This window comes from Ambystoma mexicanum, chromosome 1q (genome assembly GCF_040938575.1).
Source record: "Ambystoma mexicanum isolate Mex_15411 chromosome 1q, UKY_AmexF1_1, whole genome shotgun sequence".
NCBI classification, from domain to species: domain Eukaryota; kingdom Metazoa; phylum Chordata; class Amphibia; order Caudata; family Ambystomatidae; genus Ambystoma; species Ambystoma mexicanum.
This window is the reverse complement of record NC_090922.1, coordinates 602623764-602646259: the sequence shown is the minus strand read 5'-3', so window position 1 is coordinate 602646259 and position 22496 is coordinate 602623764. Positions and strand designations below refer to the sequence as shown.

The following is a 22496-nucleotide window of genomic DNA, read 5'->3' as shown; positions in this document are numbered from 1 at the left end:
GTTGTATTTAGGCCAATTGATTTCAGTTAATGGTAAGAAAGGGACTCTTCGACTAGTCATCATATGCTCGACCACTGCTGCAAGCCCTCAAAGAGGCCCAATGGACGGAAAATACCATTATTTGGACTGATGAAATGCTTACTAGTTTCCAAGAGTTGAAGGATGTTATTTCCACAGCCCCTATCCTTGCAACCACTGACTACACTAAAGAATTATTTCTCTTTTCACACTCAGATGGTCAAAGGATGACAGCAGTTTTGACACAACACAGTTCTATGGGTCATAACTCACCAGTGTATTATAGCGGTATACTAGACTCTGTAATGCAAGGATAGTTTCCCTGTGAACAAGCTTCAGCTGCAGCTGCTTTTGCTATTGGGAAGTCAGCCACTGTTACTATGGGCTTCTCAGTAACTCTACGTAGAACACGCAGTGTTTGTAATAATTAAGAGATTATTAGCGTATTAAGTTATTCTTTCCAGCCCATGCATCCACATTGTTTGTTGCAAGATAGCAAATCCTGCCACCTTTTTGACAGCACCCATTACTGACTCAGACGATGTTAATGACTGTGCCACGTACCAAGGCCCGGACGATAACATACCTATATCACGAGACTGTGCTTTGGACGATGGTTAGATATTCTTTGCGGATGGGTTATCCACTATTGATCAGGAGACAGGCCAGTGACATACAGGGGCAGCAATGGTCTCGTTGGTTGATGGAAAGTATGAGATTTTCATTCAACTGCGGCTACCGGGGCATTATTCTGCCCAGGCGGCAGAACTCATTGCTCTCATTGAGGCTCTAGAGGCAGTGCTCGGATGTCGAGTAACAATCTTTTCAGATTCAGCATGTGTGATGACAACTGTGCACTCGGGATTGTCGATGTGGATGAAAAGAGGGTTTGGAGAGCAGACGGGTGTCCAGTACAGCATGCAGCTCTCTTCGACAGATTGATTCATGCTCTCTCACAGCCATCACTTGCCGCAATCGTCAAGTGTGTCATCCATACTAACGGCAGGGACTTTGTTTCACTCCGTAACAATGCAGCAGACATGGGCGCAAAATTGGCCGCCTATTCACCAGTGCCAGATATCCCTGAGCGCCCATCACTTGTCAGTATTCAATTGTAAATACAGGTTCCGTATACTGCACTATCATTACTGAAGTTATAAAATTGCAGACTCAAGCACCGCCGAGTGAGAAGTTACTGTGGCATAGGAGGGGTTGTGCACAGTCTCCTACACACCTAGTTTGGAGACAGGGTAGAACAGGGAATGTAGTAATGCCTCAGGAGTTGGCTTTAGTAGCATTTGACCAGCTGCACTACCCCTTGCATATGTCGAAGCAGCACATCGCTGCTGATATACAGGAGGATTGGTGCGTGCAAAATATATGGGAATTTTTAAGTGTGTTTACATCAAATTGTACAATCAGACAAGACATATAACACGAGGCAAACAGTGACGACGCTACAGGCCACACTGGCCTGCCAAAGTGGTCGTTTCGAGATGTTCATAATGATTTTACCGACATGGGAGAATGCTGCAACACATTTCATTATGCTATATTTGTGGTGTGCCCCTTCTCCCGTTGGATTGAGACTGGTCCATGAACACATCCTGATGACAAATCGACAGCTACATTTTTGTTAAGTGAAGTGTTACCTCGATGGTGAGTGTGTGACACTCTTAGAAGTGATAACGGTACCCTCTTCTTCAATGAGCTGTTTAAGGAAATTGCTCCTCTTTTAGGGATCAAACACAAGATGTGCTACATTTACCACCCTTAGGCCAACAGCGATGTCGACAGTATATACAGTCTATTGAAGGCCACGTTATGTGTTGGGCTTAAAAAGAATTGGTCCATTGCTTGCCTTTGGCCCTTTTCAGTTTAAGCACTCAGCCCTGCAAAGACCATCACCTCTCCCCTCACAGAATAGTGATGGGGAGACTTATGCACACGCCGCTATAACCTGTTCGGACTGTTTCCGATGCTCACATGGCTGCGTCAATTCTAGGTGATGAGGTCCAATTATACTTAACTGCTTTGACAAAATCAATCAAATGTCTGTCTCGACAGATACTGCTACAACGAGCAAAAGAAGAAATCAGCGCTGCGCTGGATTCTGTGAGCTCGCCACTGCTTCAGCTGCAACCAGGGGGTGCTATCTACGTGCATAACTTTGTCCACACATAGAGTGAACCGCGCTACAACAGACCTTACACAGTAGTTTATGCCACTCCATTTGCAGTCAAGATGAAGGAACTACAGTATTGGAGCACCTCTCCGATGTCAGGAAGGCACCCCATACATCACCTCCTTCTTTGAGTATATGTGAATGTTTCTTGTAAATTACTATATGAAGAAGGAAACAAGATTTGTGGTTGTTTGTTTATTGTTGCAGTCGGTTTCTCACACCTTTATCATAGAGCCAGTGGCCCAATATATGTGTATACTTGTATGTTGTAATATTGATGCACTGCTATATTTGTTCTTTTTTATACTGACGAAAATGACTTTTTCCATTGATATTACACAGTTTATCTCTCCCTTTTCCAGTACACTCAAGTTGTTCTACAGGTCTCACTGTACGAGGGTCCTTTTTTATCTCTACTCTGGGTTTATGTTTGGCATATTTTTGTATTTGTCAAGTGAGTTTATATGGTTAGGACATATAACGGGGGGGGTGTAGTATAGGGATATGTGCACATAGGGATTTTTATGATTTTACAACCCCCACTGATGATGTTATGACTACTGTAGCAAATTTCAAGAGAACACGTATACGGGACACAATATTATGGCAATTAAAGTTGTGGCTTAAAAGGGGACTAGATGAAGAAAATGAATATGCTCAATACAAAGGAGTTGTTTTTGATACTATGATGTGCACCATCCAGAATTTAGTAATATGTTTTACAGCCACATGCGCTCATTGGGGAAACCGAGGTATAACGGGAGCTGCTAAGTCTGTTCCCTCATCCCCCATGTGTCAGGTCCACCCACAATGTTAGTACCCAGGAGAGGCCACCCTTGGAAGCCCAGTGTTTGGTTAATCTTGTGCTGTCGAGTTTGCAGTTTGACCAGGGGCACAAGGTACAAGTTGTACTTATGAACAAGGACGAAGAAAGATGTGCCAGAGAAGCTAGTGCTCCTCAGTGCAAACCATGACCCATGTTGAAATGGGAAGGAGTGCTGTTCATGTCAAACGGATGAGCTGCAGGGGGGTTGGCAGGATTTGCAGAAGTGATATGGAATATCAATAAGAACTGTTTTACAATATGGGCCATACATGTGTCAAAACTAACATGGATTGAGACACAACTGGTACCAGTGAAAGTTCAAGCAGCTGAATAATGAGTTTTCCTTTTGAAGACCTGGGACTAGTCCCGTTGGGAATAACATCAAATGCAATAAAACATGTTCATTCAGATCTTGCTAAAGGAACGGCAGCTCTTATAGCTCTCTATTGGGTATGCGGTCAGTAAACATACCTCCACCATTATGGCGAGGCGCTTGTGCATTAACAACATTACACTCAGCAATTCTTGTGGTACCCGAAGCTCATTTAACAACTGCATCCAAGAATGGTATACCATAACAAAACCAAGCTCTGACCCAACCCCCCTGGGCGAAGAGGAAGAAGCGCTCACTGAAGATACGGAGGAGGAGATCAAATTATTTGTCTGAAGATTCATTCAAGCTGCTCAACGTAATCCCAGACAAATACTACCTGTACACCAAAACATAGGTGTTCTTCGCCTCCTTTGTGATGCCAGGAGTTCAGGCCGCAGCAAATGCAAAATGGTTGCAGATTGTAAGGTGAGAGATGATGCAGCTGGCAAATAATACTGAACAAGGCCTGAATGCTATTAAGAGTGAATTGCGGGCAATCCGGTTGATGACACTCCAGAACCGGTACTTTTTGGATCTTCTGGTGGTGAAGTAGGGGGGGGGTGTAAAAAGATTTGGACTGTCTTGCTGTACATAGGTCACCACAAATGATGCAGAAAACCGATACTTGACACACATTATAGGGGCCTTGCACAAGTTGAAGACTGATATGGAAAGTGAAGCAGGGGTGTAGGCTGCAGATTGGTTCGACACATTATTCTCGTGGGCATTGACATTGCTCTGAGCAGTGGTGAAAATGTTGGCATCGGTTGTGTTGCTCCTGTTGGTGTTATTCTGCACGTGGCAAATGATACTTCGATGCTGTGCCAAGACTGTCCCGAACAGTGCAATGATGATGGTTACTATTGGGGCTGGAATGACTCTCCCAGCTACAAAGAATAGGCAGGTTCCGACAGAGAACCCAAATAAGCCACATATGGTCAGAATTGAACGACCAGTAGATCCAGTGGGGACCTTGACTTTGCCCCCACCAGAGCCAGGGAATTATATGGAGCACTGGGTGGATTAAGCAGGTGATGGAGGTTGTATTTACCTCCCGTGTACCCACGAGAAGTATGCCTGAAATAGGGAAAGCTTATGTCTCGTATGTAGAGTGTGGGTCCCTAAGGATGAAGTAGATAGAAGGAGAGAGAAGGAAGGATTCGTAAATGGATGTTAACTAAAGGGGGAATGTTGGGATGCACGTTCAGATCCCAGCCCACCCCAAACGATTCAGATTGCAGAAAATATATTAGTACATAGGAAATGCACATAAGCGGATACAGGGGGTCAGGGGGAGACTTGTGGGTAGAGGTGAATGGTGCGTGGCATGTTTATTGTAGAAACTTGCATAGGTTTAAGGGAAAACTAACAACAAGCTTGAGTGCTAGGCAAATACATTGCATGCGCATAACACACATAGCATGAATCAACACTGTATTCAAGGGTAGGCCTGCATCCTCGCAGGCCATGTTGGAAACACAGAACAACAAGGCCTCATGCTCAAATAATTCAGGTGAGGCAGGGAACATGTACATACACACAAATGTATCCTGTTAGAAGCTTTGCGAAATTCGGTAGGAATGTGAACAGTCAGATATGAGTAGGGCTGCGGCCGGTCGTGAAGGACACACCCATGGGAGCCAGGGCAGCGGTCTTAAGCTGCCAAAAAACAATTTGAGATTTAGGACACCAACTCCCCCCAGGATAATGGCCATCCCATCTGAACTACCAGATGCCCATGAGTAAAACTCCTAAATCCTTCACAAATTAGGCTGATTAGTGAGACCTGCCAGAAACCCAGTCCTACCCCTTGGGAGGAGTAGCTGATAAGGGGGGAACAGAGGACAACGAGGCCCATGATTTTACCAGGGAGAGCAAAGAGTGATGCCAGCTCTTATAAGATTCCAGTGGGGAGGCATGATTGGGGCGCCTGTGTGGCTAGGATGAGAAAAGAGTTGCTTTATTCGCAAGGACCAGACTGACCTCGAAGTTATGGCATTTTTGCAGTTGTAACACACTGTTTTCTTTGAAGAAGAGGGAGAGCTCTGCGGTAGTGGACTTATAACTGTCACCATTTCCTTTTTATATACAAATAAAGCTATTGTTCTTCTCACAAAAGGGTGCACCTAGCCTTTTTTTCCCTAGACAGTTGTCATTTCTTGGTCTGGTTGTTTGAATGTTACCTTACAAAGGCTGTATCTAATCCTATCATCTCCAGCTTGGTCATGCTCTGCATAAATATATACTACCAAATAGCTCACCATAGATCATTCAAGCACTCTCTACGAGGGACTAGCTTTTACTTTGCCTTTGCAGTGAGGTGTACCCATCAAGCACTATCATTTAGGTTCCTTTACTGGTGAGGATGCCAGAGTTGCTTCAGTACTGTAAGAATTTCTTGGTACTTAAAGAATTTTGGCCTCCTCCCTCTTCTTTGAATTTGGATGCAGTTTGGGGAGTCTTTCAAAAGAGCAGGAAGCTGAAGGAGGAATGTATCCATTATAAAAATAAATTACCTCTGGTAATGCTCCTCTAATGGATACAATAATTCCTCTCACAGATTCCTCATCGCCTCCAGCTTTACCCTCTGAGTTAATGTTCTCAATATTGAAATTGTTATTGAATGACTGAGATACTTTTTCCTTTCTTGTAATGGTTCTTCTGCTCCCTGCTCTTGCTGATGTAAAAAAATGTTGGGACTGAGGAAAATGGCAAATTCTCCCCCAACTGTACACAGAGATGACAACACTTTTGCACTGGGCGGTGCTGGGGGAGACTTGATGAGCAACACCATCACACCTGGTGCCTTTATTAAAACATTTCAGAGCAGACTGTGTCAGGGGATATTACAAAATATGAGGAATCTTTGAGAGGAGTTATTGTATTCATCAGAACGAACATTACCAGAGGTAAGTCATTATATCTTTTGACACATGCTTGCACCCTATTGTAGCTTTCATTTGTGATTGGTGTGGAATGTGCCATGGGATGTTATCCTGACAGATTGCATCCGACTGTGATTTGAAACAGAGCATGAAGGTGGCACAAAAAGTCACACTTCTGTAATAATGATTTACTTTCACGAATAAATGACAAAAAAAATAGCTTCACCCACTTAAGACTCCTCTCTTCTTCTGTAGATCACTGTGTCCACTACTACGACCTGCGCAACACAAAACAGCCAATCATGGTGTTCAAAGGCCACCGCAAAGCTGTCTCTTATGCCAAATTTGTCAATGGTGAAGAAATAGTCTCCGCGTAAGTAGTGCAAACGATATTGTATTTGTATTTCTTGTGAGAAAGGTGTTTTCGGCCAGTAACTACTATATTTGTGACAATCCTGTAGCAGGTGTCTTACAATAGAGATAAAAATGATGAGCAACTGTCCGACTGACGAGTGGGTAAGACACGATAAATTGGTTGTACATTTGGAAGGGCAGTTGGGGGAAATTGGTAATCTCTCTGCTGTATTGCTTGTGATCTCCCACTTTTACCCAACATGCACCTATTTTTCCAACATGCAGAGGTTCCCTCATGTGTTGCTGGTACCTGTATAAGCTTTACTTGAATTGTGACTGGTCTCCCTGCTGATGCTCCAACACATATGCCGTCTTTAGGGCCTTATGGTTATTTTTTATTCAGGCAGTTTACTAGCAAGGGAGACCGAACATTCAGAGGATCTTTAAATAACTCTTAGATTTTGAAATTTGATTAAACTATCCCTGCTGTATGTTTAATATGGTGGTAATGACTGTTTTTTTCATTTTCCATAAAGAAAGAATTGTCAAAGGTAGGACTTTTTCTAACATGTAGTTTTGTTCTTTTACTATCTTCCCCGGTGGATTCACAGTATGCCACTCCGCATGCCATCGTAGGCTCTCTGAAACTACCACAGCCGTGATTTGCTTCAGTCTAAAAGTCTATTAACATAAAATAACGTATTGTTTTTCAGTGTGATGCGATATACACCATTCCTAGTGTTTTATGAGTTCAGATTGCAAATGCAGCATAGTGAAACCTTCCTCACATCAATGCAGACTAGGTAAAACACAGGCAGCAGCAGGACAACACACAATATACAGTGTGAGCATAACTACAAACCATGCTCTCACACTCTGTAAGCGATGAATTATGGAAAAAGAATCACCTGAATGTTTTAAAAAGTTTAAAGTCCAGCTCGAAGAACAGTTTGTGGTTCTATACTTCACTTTTACACAAGCGCAAATTGTATGCTTTAAAATGTCACAGTATATCTAGCGTCTTTATACAACATAAAGTTTTAGAAAAAGCTCTTGGGCTTCTTTGCAAACGAAATTAGCAATACTAACTTGTTTTAAAAAAGTACATGTGACTTTTAAGCATACCAGGTGCCACAGTGCTATGGCAGTTGGCGCCAGACCATAGCGGAACAGCATTGACGAAGCCAGCAGTTTTGCATTTGTGCTAGAGGGAACAACATTGTTCGTACACACTTCCGCCTTTACTCAGGCTTTCCTCAGTACACAACCACATTAAAGAGACTTTCTTGAGACAGTAATTAGCAGAAGTAAATCCACTTGTCTAAAATTAAGACTAAGCAGAGAGAAGAGCTAATCGGAATCCATTCAACCTCTAGGATGGATTTCAGGAAGGCAGGGCTCAAGACCATTTAGTATGTTGCAGTATGATCTGTGTATTTGGAGTAGAAAGAGACATTCTGATTATTGGTCTAGGAAGTACCACCAAGTATCAATGCGCTGCTCCTATGACAGACCCACTTAGATCAATGTTGACAAGCCACCACATAAAGTTAGGGTGGGTCTAACCCCCCCAACTACTTGTTGCCTTCTCTCAGTCAAGGTTGGGTCGAGCAGTGACTAAGCAGACGATCCCTTGATGAATTGTTCTGTGAATTTTAGAATGTTATGAGAGGGCAGGGAAGGAGATTCCTCCAGGCACACTGTACCAGAAATGTGGGTGCCTCATCAGCCTTGCAGAGGGGTGTCCCGTTTAGAGATATTTGCCAGGCTGCCACATGGTCTTCCTTCCATACCTTCTCAAAACACTATAGCCTGGACTTGACCCGGGGCAGAGTTGCCCCCTTCAGTAGAGAGATGTTAGAGGTTTGGGCATAAAGCTTCCAGTCCACCACCTGCTGTTCTTACTGCTTTGGGAGTCTGTCCAGATGAGGAATCTGTGGGAGAATGCAATCCATTGAAAGAAAAATTGTTTACCTGTACTGTTATATGTATAGTCCCTTCTCCCATATATTCCTCATTGCCCTCCCTAACTTCTTCGTTATGGAAGCTTCTTTAACCTTCTTGTGGGTGAGTGGTAGAATGGTTGTGGGTGCTATTGCGAATCCTGATCTGCCTAGCCCTTACATTTCTTTTTAATTTGTTGCCTGTTTATTCCTCAAATAAAAAGAGAGGATTAATATGATGCAGCAGAAGGAACTGAGTTGTTTTCTTCTGCTCAACCTTTTCTTGCGTTTCCGTGCATGTGAATTTATTCCCTCGGCTGCTGATCTTGAAGGATAAAAGGTGGGGAACTGAGGTATGGGGGTGAAGTGCATGCTACATGTTTGCTCACCAACATCACACCTGGACTCGAGGCGTGAAGGAGTTGAGGGGATGCCGTTGAGCCACACTATGCCCCCTTTCAAACATTTTAAGCAGCTGGTGCTGGGATGATGATCTGGGAAGAAGAGGAATCCACAGGAGGAGAATCTGTAGAAAGAATATTATTAGTAAGTAATTTTTCTTTTTGCAGCATGTGCATGAAGCACTTGCATACACTGGAGCCCAGTGCCATATAATGAGTATTTACCTAGATTGTTACACTTGAGCACTTGCCCCAATTTCTTCCCTTTCAGTGGTGCTAGGTGAAATCATTTTTGTCTCCAATGTGTCGCTTGTTAAAGTGAACACCTTCTAATTAGAGGTATTTGATCTGAGCCTCACTAGTAAGGCGGTTATTGGCCTTAACCATTCTTTGCTTATACTCTATTAGATATTGGAGGGTGAATAACAAGGCACACTATACACAGGGTTAACTACATTAAACAAAAATGTATTCCATCAACTCTGACATGGCAAATTGGCAGCATCTTTATATCTCATGTATAGGCAGAATAGCAGTTGTAAAGAGGAACATCCTCTCATGCATGTTGTACCTTTTCCCGACTTTACCATTTTCCAACCCAAGGTTAGATGAATCCCAGCTCAGCACCACCTCTTTAATTTTGCATGTCACAGGAGGAAAACGAGGGTAAAATAGAGGATCTTCCTATGACATAACATTTGGGGATATGTAGAATGCCCTAACATTTAACTATTTTGTGGCCTTCAAGCTCAGGTACCTGGTGGATTTGGACACAAGTTGAAAGTGAATGCCACTGTGTGCACATGGAACAATCTGTGGAGAGGATTTGTTTATGTTTGATTCCTTGGCTTTCAAAGTGGTGTCCTACTTTACCCAGATCGCTTGTAAACCAATACTTTACATGACTAATCCTCAAATCTTGAATGGGGCGAGTAAGGCGGTTGGAAACAAGGGTTTCTACTTTTCTTTTTAACTCTATTTGCACCTCTTTTCAACAATGTGGCCTTTTCACCTGAGATGGAGTAGAAGAATTTGGAGCACTGGAAAAGATGTTCATGTGCAAAACTGGGGGCCCCCAGTTGGAAATGAAGGCTTTTGCTTCCTTTTTTTTTTTTTTTAAAACATATTTTTATTAGTTTATAAGTGATGCAAAAGGTAAACAATCCCTCAACTCCCCGTCCCGCCTCCCCCACCCACCCTCTTCCGGAAGTATAGTCATTGTTCCATTGTACTCGTGGCCGATTAAGAGGTGAATAAGTCCATTATTTTTATGGAGTGCGGGCACCACTGTGCCATGTAGTCTGACTGGAGATATTCTAGCACTCCTCCCCATTCTTTTATGAAGGAGCTATGTGTTCCGTGGAGATTGTGTGTGATTTTTTCCATGGTCATTTGGGACCAGACCTTGTGTAACCATGTGAACAGCATCGGTGGGTCTCTTTTTTTCCATCCCTGTGCGATTGTTGCCCAGGCCGCTATGAGTAGGCTCATGAAGCTTTTTCGCTGCGCCTTGGTGAGTGTGTTGTCATAGTGCTCTGTGAATTCACAGAGCCAGGTTTTCTCCGTGTAACGATCCACGTCTGGGAAGATCTTCTTCAGTTCGGCTATTACTTCTGTCCAGAAGAGTTTGACCTTAGGGCAGTCCCACCAGATGTGTCTCCACGTGCCTGCATCTGTACAGCCTCTCCAGCAGCGATTAGGTGTATGTGGGTACATGCTATTTAGCCTCTCCGGGGTGTAGTGCCATTGCGTGACGATCTTAATCCACATTTCTTTGGTTTGTACTGCTCTGGTCAGTTTGTGGATATCGGCCCATAGCGACTGCCACTGCTGTGTGGTGATGACTACCCCCAGCGTCTTTTCCCATCTTTTCATGTATGCCCACTTGATGTCTTCTCCCTGAGTATTCATGAACCTATAGAGATTGGAGACTAGTTTTCTGTCTCCTGAGTTGGTGAGGAGAAACTTTTCAAAGGCGGTAAGCTCTCTTGTCGCAGCTCGGGTGATCTCAGGCGTGGTCAGCCAGTGTCTGAGCTGCTCATATTTGTACCTGTCCGCGTTTGTGAGGTTCCAGAGTGATTTGCAGTCGGCAAAAGATCTCATCTCCCCGTCTACGAACATCTCCCCTATTTTCCTGCAACCAGCTTCCTCCCAGTTCCCATAAGCCCCTTGCTCAGTCCCCGGAGGGAATTGCCGGTTTCTACAGATTGGGGTGAACGGGGCAGTAGCCTTGGTGATGTTCTCTCTCCGTGTCTGCTCGTCCCAGGCGTTCAGCGTGGTCCTCATGATCTCACTAATGCGCAGATTTGGATGCCTGTGCTGCTTTGGTGTCCATAATAGGTCTTCCAGTGGCGTTCTAGCGACTGCCCTGTCCTGTGTCACCCAAATCGTTCGTTGATTATCCCCTAGCCATTCTTTCAGGATCCTGAGTTGTGCCGCTTGGTAGTAGTTCTTAAAGTGTGGGAGTGCCAAGCCCCCTTCCCTAATGTTGGATGTGAGGATAGTTCTGGATACTCTGGAGGGTTTCCTGTTCCATATGAAGGATGAGACCGACTTGGCTAGGGCTCTGAAAAAGGAGTCAGGGACCCCAACCGGCAGGGATTGGAAGTAATACAGCGCTTTAGGGAGGATGTTCATTTTTATCGATTGAATTCTCCCCCACCAAGAAATATTTAGGGGATTCCACCTCTCTAAATCTTTTTGAATCCTGGCTAGGAGTCGGGGATAGTTCTTTTTATACAATGTCTCTACCTTGTGAGTGAGTGTTATGCCCAAATATTTTATGCCCTCCTCCGCGACCTTTATGTCCAAATGGTCTGCCTCCCTTCCCAGTGTTTCACTGCTCCCGGCTAATATAAGCATTTCTGATTTTTTTTATTTATTCTTAAGCCAGATATGTTCCCAAATAGCTCTAGTAGGTGGAACGCCGCTGGGGCCGAGTGGGTTGGGTCCTCCAGTGCCAATAGCATGTCATCCGCATAGGCTATAACCTTATGTTGTCTCCCCGCCATCTCGATCCCCCTGATTTGGTCTGTTTCCCTAATTTTAATAAGTAGGGGTTCTAGGAATAGCGCATACAAGAGTGGTGAAAGCGGGCAGCCCTGTTTCGTTCCCCTGGAGATTTCCACCCTCTCCGTTATCTCTCCATTTACCGCTATCCTAGCAGAGGGGGAGGAGTAATTGGCTTTGATCATGTTAATATATTGGTTCCCAAATCCCATGTGCACCAGGGTTTTAAAGAGCATTGACCATTCTACACGGTCGAACGCCTTTTCGGCATCTAAAGAAAGTAGTACTGCAGGGGTGCGGGAGAATTTAATTTTCTCTATGAGGTGGGCTAGCCTTCTGGTGTTGTCATGTGTCTGTCTTCCCGGAATGAATCCCGATTGATCTGGGTTAATTAAGGAGGGGAGCAGTGGGGAGAGCCTGGCCGCCAGGATTTTGGTGTAGATTTTTGAGTCTAGGTTAATTAGGGCAATAGGTCTGTATGAGCCCGGGAGGGAGGGATCCTTCCCTTGTTTATGGAAAACCAACATTTTTGCCTCGTTCATAGATGGGGTAACATTCCCACTATCTTTGAAGGTGTTTGGTAGTCTAGTGAGGAATGGGGAGAGGATGTCTACATATTTTTTGTAGAATGGGGCTGTGAAGCCGTCCGGGCCGGGTGCTTTGTTGTGTCGGAGGCTCATTATCGCCTTCTTCACTTCACTTTCGGTTATCTGGGCCTCCAGGTCTACTCTGGCTTCTTCTGATATTTTCTGAAAGGGGATCGATGTCAGGAATCTGTTTTGGTCAGCTTCATTCGGGTTCTCTGTGGAGTACAGGTTCTGATAGAATTCCCTGAATGTGTTCCCTATATCCTCGGAGTTCGTTAGCGTATCCCTGTGCGCATTTTTGACATTCCTGATGGTCGTTACGTTCCGCTTCGACGAGAGCAGTCGGGCGAGATGCCGGTCTGCCTTGTTGGCTTTTATGTAGTATTTCTGTTTGAGGTATAGGAGAGATCTCTGGGCTTGTTTGCTACGGAGATGTTCGAGTTGACCCTCGGTGTGTTTGAGTGTCTTTTTTAAGTCTCTTGTGGGGTTTGCCAATAATTCTTCCCGGATATCTGACAGCTTCTTTTCCAGTTCTGACTCCCACTGCCGTGTTTGTTTATCCCTTGTCGCTTTGAGGGCTATTAAGTAGCCCCTGATTACAGCCTTGCACATCTCCCATACGGTGCTCAGGGAGACCTCCCCCGTGTCGTTATGATCAAAGAATTCTTCTATTTTTTCCCTTATGGATTCTCCCATCACTGGGTCAGATAGTATTTCTTGTGGGAGTGTCCATCTCCATATTCTCTTTTCGTTCCTTGGAGTCGACAGATCCAACCAGAGGGGTGCATGGTCCGACAGGGAAATGGGGCCCAGTTCCAGGTCTTGTATTTTACCCAGGATCCCCACTGACACCCAGAAGTAGTCTATTCTAGACATTGTGTTGTGAACGTGTGAAAAGTAGGTGTATCCCTTGGTTTGACCTTTATGTTCCCTCCATGCATCCCACAGGGCCATACCTTCCATCTGTTTTCTCAGACGCTGAGAGGGGGCGCTCTGGTGGAGGGGTCCGCTCGCGCTACGGTCAGAGTGGGGGTACCAGGCCATATTAAGGTCTCCTCCTATAATCATTTCCCCCTTCGCGTACCCCTCCAGCTTCCCCATAGTGTCCCTCAGAAAGCCATCTTGGCCCGAGTTTGGGGCATAAATGGAAGCCAGTGTCAGAAGGGCGTTGTGTAGTTTGATATTGGCAAAAACATACCTTCCATCCTTGTCTGAAGTTTTGTCGATCACCTTTACTTCTATGCTCCCTTCACAGCAATCAACACTCCTGCCTTTTTTTCCGCTGCATTGGATTGTGCTATTATCTCGTAGCCTCTCAGGCGTATTTTCCCCCTATCTTGAGCTTTAATGTGGGTCTCCTGGAACAATAGCACATCCGCCTTTTCTCTTCTTAACATGATCTCCACTTTTTTCCGCTTCACCGGGGAGTTCAGGCCCCTTACATTTAAAGTTACAAATCGTATCTTCCCCATTTCAGATAGTCCGGTTGTACATGTGTTAAGCCCGAGTTAAGTTTCCCCTTCTCTCTTCCGGAAGATCTTCCCTCCCCCCCCAAACTGTAAATAAGTCCCTCAACCATAAACTTAGTTCCAACTTTACACCCGAGGAGGGCACGGGTACCTAAGGTAGCTTTGGCGTTCCGCCTGTCGCTCCCAGCCCTCTGTAGGCTCGAGGTTAACTTAGTGGGGAGTCCTAAACCCCGCATCATTCCTTGACCTTAATGTGGGTTGTTCCGGCTCCATGCCGGGCCAACTATGTCTGTCGTTTGCGAATTCCATCATTGGGTGCCGTTCCATAAGCTGCCTTCAGCTATAGAGCCCCGGGTCTCATGTTCTTTTATATTTGCATCCTCTACTTTATTTCGCTTGACCCATCCCTTCCCCCTCCGCGCCGTTTTCTTTTCTGTCGGACCATTTCCCATCCCCCCGGTCTGTTTTGTAGTTCCCCCTTTTTTCTATCCTTTCTGGTCAAGGACTCCCCTGACTGGATGTCCAATATGGTTAGCCCCTCTTCCATGGAGGTCACCCTCCTTTGTTTCCCATCCCAGTCGAACAGCAGACCGAAAGGGAATGTCCATTTATATTTTATCTCTCTTGTGACCAGTTCCCTCGTGAGTGGGGCCATCTCTCTTCTCTTTAGGAGTGTAACGGCTGATAAGTCCTGAAACAGCTGAATGTCTGCCCCGTTCATCCTGATTTGATCCATCTGCCTTGCTCTTCGTAGAATAAGCTCTTTTTGTGGATAGGAGGACAGAGCCGCCAGGACGTCTCTGGGTCTCTCTCCTGGTGCCCCCGTGCGTCTCGGGCCTACTCTATGTATGCGATCGATCCCCACTGCCTCCGGGTCCTGAGCATCGATGATATCCCCGAAGACCTCCTGTACCGCCTTCTTTAGATCCCTGTCCAGGACCGATTCCGGCATATTTTTGATGCGAATATTCGATCTGCGAGACCTGTTCTCTAGGTCTTCGCACTGTATTTCCAGATTATGGGTCAGGCGCACTAGGTGCTCTTGTGTTTCGGCGCTCTGAAGAGCCTCTTCTTCTGCGTTTTGTACTATCTTTTCTAGGGTGTTCGTCCTTTCTTCTAGGTTGGCAATGTCATGTTGAACTCCTTGTATTGCCTGTTGCATATCCTGCTTGATTGCTGCGAACTGGTCCTGGACAGTTGACATTAGTTTATCTTGTAGTTCTTTAAACCAGGAGTGCATATCGTCTTTTGTCGGGGGTTGGGAGCCAGAGGCCAAGTCCCTCGCCTCGGACGAGTTCGCAGTCTGCAGGGAAGAGTCCTCCTGTACTCTGCTCCTAGTTGTCACTGGGGTGTCCACTGCCCACATTTGTATCAGGCTGGAGTCTTGTTTGGGGGGCTGCTGTATCTGTAGGGATCCCCCCCTCCCCTTCGCTTTAGACATATCTTCCTCTAGGAGTTCTTGCCTTAGTATCCCCCCGGACGAGCCTTCCCCCTCTCCTGTTTCTATGGTCGGGGAAATGCCTCTTGAAAGGTAGGCCTTGGCGCGTCCTGCTGCTAGATCGTGTCCCTTCTTGAGTTGCTGGTGGTTGTAGGGGGTGGCTTCGGGGGGCTACTGGGAAGGAAGGGGGGAGGATAACCCTCTTAGCTGTGCCGCCTGCTGTATGGTCCCCACGTGCGCTGCAGTGTTGGGGCTCCGGACAGTGCTTCCCTCGGTGATTGCGCCGTCCGCCTACTCTTGAGTCTCAGGGAGGGCCTGGCAGCGGTGCTCCGGTTTTTGGCTGCCTTCACATACCCCTCAAATGTGGGGGGGGGTGGTCCCTCTCCGCTTCGGCTGAGTTGGGCCTTCTTGCGAATCTAGCTGCCAGTGTGGGGGGGGGGCAGGCCCTCCAAGTTCGCAGGGCTCCAGGGGGGGGCACGGGGAGCACCAGGGAGGGCGCCTCACCTTATAGTCCACCGGACTGGGGACTGCCGTTGGTGTCCAACGTCACGGGGCGGCTGTTTGTGTGCGGCGCAACACCCGGCTACCTCCCGCTCCTCCTGCGGGGTCCGCTGCTGACGGGGGGCGCCGGGCCCGTCCCTCGATGCCGCCGGATGAAAGCCCGACCCCCGGGCGCCGCAACGCTGGGGCTCCGGTCAGTGGCGCCTCCCCGATCCTCGCCGCCCGCGCCGACGGCCTCCACTTCGCGTCTCTGGGGGGGCCTGTGTCGCGCTTTCGCGGTGCGAGGACCGCGCCTCGTCCCGATGGGGGAGGGGGAGGACCGCTCCTCGGCGCGGGTGGGGACCGAGGCGTCTTCCTCCTGCGGCCAGTGCCGTGAGCCGCACTCGGAGCTGTGTGTGCGGAACGGCCCCCCTCCGGTTCGCGGCTTCTATGGTGCTAATGAGTGGCCCGGCGGGAGCGAGACTCACGCGCGTCTCCTCGCTCCGGCGGCCATCTTGGAATAGCGCTTTTGCTTCTTTTAAGGCCAATTTAAGCTTGCAGAAGTTGGGTTGGCTCATGCGCGCGATGGTAAAGCTACGAGGGAGTAATAACCTCATAGAATTTGCGGCAAGTATGCAGGTCTCACACTTTACCCGGTGGGTTTTCTTCATTGGTAAGATACTAATCCCCCAGCAGTGGAGGTGCTGCCAAAAGTTGCGGAAGAGGGTGAGAGAAGGACCTAAACTGATAATGGGTATTTTCCAGTGATTAACTGGATCATTCAAAACTGTCCAGCTGATCGAACGCCAGTATAAGATCATATCTAGATGACCTCTTGCTCCTGATAGGCTCTTTAACGTCTACCCTGAGAAATCCGGTAAGTGCTAGAATGGATTCTGTCTGAAGGGTACATGTTTGAACATATGGTGGGGTATCCCAAGCTCAGTGGACTTTGACTGAAGGAACAGGTAGGCAGTCACTGAGATAATAGTTGATGCTAGACATAGTAGATAAGAGCACCTACCATGCATAATCCACAACAATCCCAAATTTGAGGGATCTGCAGCAAGAACTAAGCCTCCACATGGCACCTCATCAAGTAGCCTACATGCAAAGGTTTAGAAGAATACTGTGAAATACAAACTCCCTCCCTAGTATTGGGGCTGGTCGCCCACTCTCTACAACAAGCTAACAAAGAGCTCTTTATGATAAATAGGTCATATATATATCACAAAAAGAATACAATTTCATCATAATTACTTATAAATTCAATTCACTTGAATCCAAAAATATAAAACAGACATTTTTTTATCAATACATGTGTAACGCTCACCTGATTCCCACAGAGGCGCCGACCTGTTCTGGACTGCTATGACCTCTTCCAAGGTGATGCGCAGGACTCGGAAGACGGACTGGACCAGACCCCCAAACCTTGCCTGTCTGGCCTGTAGAAGAATCCTTCTGTAGATGGAAAAGGGGATTAACTGTCTGCTGGATAATGTGTCGGATTTCCCCCTTCCCCCACGCCTAGAACCCCCTCCGCGATTCCCCGTAGAGTCTCACCTTAGAGTCTGAAAGGACGAGCTCCCCATCCTGCTTCCGATGCAGGGGCGCGTTGATTTCCAGTTACTTCACTGGATCTCGGGTTTGGTGAGTATTCAACTCCGCTTGACTTTTCCGATATGAGGCCGTAAGTATTCAGTTGCAAAAGTTCAAGCCTTAATTGTCCGTTGTCCTTTTCTCTATTTTAGATGCAGGATGAAGAATCCGCGTTTAGGAATGGATTCGCCGAAGGTAAACTCTGGTGAGATTTTTTTTGATGGATGGTTCCCTTAGTGATCTTGCTTTCACCCACTAATGCGTGTGTCTTTTTCCCCTTAGGGGCCGGGGTACGGAAGTGCCAAAGAAGCGGCGATCGACCCGAGGTGAGGAAAGATTGTCCCAACAATAATCGGGTAAGTCTTAAGGTGGAAGAATCAGGCCTTCCTCAATCTGTTCCTTCGCTCACCTTTGTTTTGTCTCTTTTTCTCCTTAGGCGCTGAAAGGCGACGGATGGTGCCAATGGTCGCTGAAGAGCCCGAGGGCGCCTCGTGAAGGTGAGTGGAACGCGGCGCTGCAGCGAGCGATGCGATGCGCTTCTAAAAAAAAGTCTTTTCTCAGGATCGTCAGAGTGATGGTTCCGGACTCCGGATGGAGGTAGGTAAAGTTCAATTATTCACCTTTCTCTCCTTTCCTTCCTTTTCAGGTGTTCCAGGTTGCAGGCAAGCGTGGCTGGAGCCAGGATGCAGGAACAGACACGGTGAGCGTCCAGCTGCTAGATGCAGAACAACGCGAAGCGTGAGCTGCTGTCTGGGCGTGGTTTAAATAGCCCCCAAAGTAGTTCCAGGTAAGTATTCTTCCTCAGCCACGCCCGAGTGGTAAAATAGTCCCATAGGTAAAATAGTCCCTTTCAGACCTCAAGGAGGTCTGGATCCGGCAGCATGGTCTGCATCAGGTAAGTCCATCCAAGCACTCCCATAATGAGCCTGGCGCCTATGGTGCCAGGACTGATGCCTTCTATGAGCCTGGCGCCAAAGGCGCCAGGACAATGTCCAAAGAGCCCCTATAAGGGGTTGCCCGGTCCCTCCCAGGGGACATGATGTCTGCTTTCGGGGACGCTGGTCCTGAACTGGCTTCCCGGGAGTAGGCATCATGACAACATGTATAACATAATCACACACAAATGTTGATTTGAGGAACAGAAGGTCTTTCCTTAGTTTATAAATATGAGGATAATTTCTGAGGATCATGAATTTCACATAAAAAACTATATGATAACAGAACTCTAACAAGAACTGTAGAGAAAATAGATAATTTTACAAGGCAGGAGTTATTGGAACAAAAGGCTCAGAAAGATCCTCCTAATTTGGTATTTGGAAGAAAACTTTAACGGAACCATCCCGTGCTTGAGCTGGATTAACTGTAATATAATAACAGGAAATGTCATTCAACATCCACATACAGGCAAGAATATATAATTGAACTATTCTCTGACCTGTCATACAAAAAATCTAATCTACGGAATTAGGTGTCCCTGTGGATTGTTTTATGTGGGCATGACCAAAAGAAAAGTAAATATTAGAGGGTGTGAACACAAATCTGATTTACATACCAAAAACTGTACATCACCAATCACAGTACGCTTCCTTGAAAAAGGTCATACAATTACAGTTACGTTTTGTTATATTAGAACTAGTATCCATACCAACGAGACGAAGTAACTTGAACCAAAAATTGTTTAGAGAAAGAAGTATTTTGGATAATAAAACTGCAATCAGTTACCAAGAGGTTTCAATCAAGATTGTGATTTGACATGATTGTTGTAATTTTTACCAAATGATATACTTCTTAAATGTGTATTAGAGGAATATAGAGATCTGATGGAAAGCAATAACACATATTCAAACCAACTGAGAACAAATATAAAGTGATTAAGAGAAAACTGATTAAGAATACCAGTCTAAGGATTGACACCACTCCAAGATTGCCTCTTTATTAGTCCTTGGATCTTAGGACAGCATGTTACAATGACTAGTATTTTTTCTTTTTTTCTTTTTTTTTTTCTTTTTAGAATAGTGTGGATTACTCTCCGGGAACACACTGTATAATATCAGAGACCTCTTGTATATTAATAGCATTGTATTTTTACGCAGTGAGCGATGACCATCTACTTACATTATTGTTATTTCTATTATGAGCATACACTCTAAGATGGCATTCTTATTAGACCGTAGTTACACTAACGCACAAAGGAATTGGACTCCAACTGACACAACTGCAACATCTCGGGTAACTAGGGGCAAGGATAGAAGGTATTTAAAGGCATATCTTTAGCAAGGTAAGTGGCTTTGCCATGCTCGGCTTTGGACTCCATTAAGAAGTGCTAGTGACAGTTTTCTAAGGTTAGATTGAGTTTGTTGTTTGGGACAGAAGGATATAGAGTTATTTAGAATTGTGAGTTCATAGTCGTTTGGGTCTGACTTTTATTTACATTTTCTTTATAATAGTTTATTATCTCCTATTAGGACGGCCCACTTCATCACAGATAGTGAAGCCAATTGACTTTTACATTTGAGAGTAGTTAGATATATATATATACTACTACACTCAGACAAGAGTTTACATGGTCGACATCAGGGTTTTGTCTCCCTTTATTACAAATTTGTGATTCTTTTAAATTAATAAGATTCTTGGGACATTGGAAATTAATTGATTGATTTGCAACATAAACTATCAGGTTAGTAATAGAGTATGTAATTTTATTGGGACGATTCTCCTAAATTCATTTATATTAAAAACATCTATCTTAATACATTTTAGAAAATCTGATGGATCAGCTCCCAGTAGAAGAATAGATTACTATTCAAAACTCGTTGGACTAGAAATACAGATACCATTTGTATATGGGATGATCCATGAACAATTTGGAAATTGATATGTATACATTTCATTGTACATTTATATATTTTGGAATAATTGTGGATAAGAATTAGTAGACCTCCTGTTCTTCAAATCAACACTTGTGTGTGATAATGTTATACATGTATTGATAATTGTCTGTTTTACATTTTTAGATTGATGTAAATTGAATTTATAAGTAATTATGATGGAATGTTATTCTTTATGTCTCATATATGACCGATTTATCATAAAGAGCTCTTTGTTAGCTCTCTGTTGCATGTGGGAGACCAACCCTGATATTAGGGGAGGGAGATTGTGTTTCTTAGTTAGTTTATAAGGGTAGCTAGACCCCCAAGTTCTCCCAGCATCATAAGTGATTTTCACCATTTTTAAAGAAATTAAGCGAAAATAGGCAGAATCTAAAGTGCACCTAACATATTCTATATCAGAAGAATAACGTACCACGCTGACCCCAATACAAAGTAATGGTATGTAACACTGATTTATAATATCAATCACTAGAAATATGTAGCCCTATAATACATTTAGTTCTATTTATTTCATGCTATACATACAGATAGTGACCTATTCCAACAATAATGGCCCAGCCTTGCTTAACCACCTCAACATTAAATGGTCGAAACAGCCAGTGTTTCGTCTAACACTGGACTTTAGTTTTGTGATTGGCCAATAATTACCTTGATACAAACAATAGGTATTAAAATCCTGCAAATCACATAACTGAACTTTAAATCGACGGACAAAGCATTTTCGTAAGATCTAGATTTTAAACTATCCCATTGATTCAGGGTCAAATATGTGACTTAACTTCTTATAAGGAGAAGTATAACTTGCTTGCTTCAAATATCTCTTTCAAAATCCATACAAAATTCATTCAGTGATCATAATTTCCTTTTTTTAGTGATCAATGTTATTCCAATTTGAGCAAATATAGTTTAGTCACAAAACTACTGCTGCAAAATGCAATAGAAACTAGATTTTTACTGCTGTTTCAGCCATAGCGAGAAGGACGTCTTGTTAGGATGTCCACCCGAATGAACAGCGCGTTTGCGCTACAACACAGGATGCGGATCGGGTGAAAGTCTTTAGATCCATAGACAACGGAGTAACAGGGTGAACAGGAACACCAAACACAAGCGCGTCCGAGTGAAACATTTCCAGTCGCCTTACCCACACGGACCTCTGGGTCTGGTACAAACAAGTTAAGGGTGGGGTGTATAAACACCAGAGAAAATCCTTCCTCTCATACATTCTTGACAGCACACAAGATAGTGCTGTTTGGCCCTGAAGAAAGTGGTCGAACTAATATATACCACTGAAACCGGCAGGCCTGATCTGACCTTCTTGGAAGAAATATACCACTGGATTGGTGAAAGGTTGTTCTTTCTTTTTATAGAGGATGAAAAGTTTGTTTTACTAACATTACATAAGAACCAAGAACCACAATTCTTGTGTAATGTTTGGGTGGAACACCGATGAATTTCGGTCCACTCATTGATGAGAGTATATCTATACATTGATGATGTTTTATCATTTTTAGATGCTAAACAAAGAAAATGAATAAAGTGGAATAGATTTCATTTCTGAAGCAGACGACACATGACCTCATATATGTATCATGTGTTTTTTTAGAATATATGGAAACAGTGACTGGAAAATGAAGTGATAGGGCCAGTTTTCTTAACCTATAATCAATGGCTGCCATGTAAAAAGGCAAACTTGCTGGCATTGCAGACTCCTTTTTTTAACCAACCATCAATTCAGTGCCGAGCCCTCTTTGGAAACCAGTTTTATATTCCTGTAAACAAATGTCAAGGGGTTTCCGCCTGGACAAAAGTTATATCACGTAATGGTTTTCTGTATACATGGAGGAAGTGCTTCACCCACTTGTCCTCCGTTATTTCTATTCTTATATTGTTCTTTCTATTCTGGATCGTGGGAATTAGTTGCTATATGTGTCTCCGGTCTCATTTTCCCAGGGCTTGAATCCAAGAAAAAAATGATATAATCTAGGTCTGATCCGGTCAATCTTTCGTTCCAATATCGATGTTATAAGGAAGTCCTGAA

At 44.7% G+C, this 22496-nt stretch overlaps 1 protein-coding gene across 1 annotated transcript in view; it reads left to right on the top strand.

The window, feature by feature from the left end:
• Window positions 1-22496, top strand: part of COP1 (COP1 E3 ubiquitin ligase) — a 1876694-nt gene that overhangs the window by 1411015 nt on the left and 443183 nt on the right. The window contains exon 16 of the mRNA XM_069641145.1: window positions 6543-6660. Within this exon, the coding sequence (XP_069497246.1) occupies window positions 6543-6660 (118 nt within the window). The remainder of the gene's footprint in view (window positions 1-6542; window positions 6661-22496) is intronic.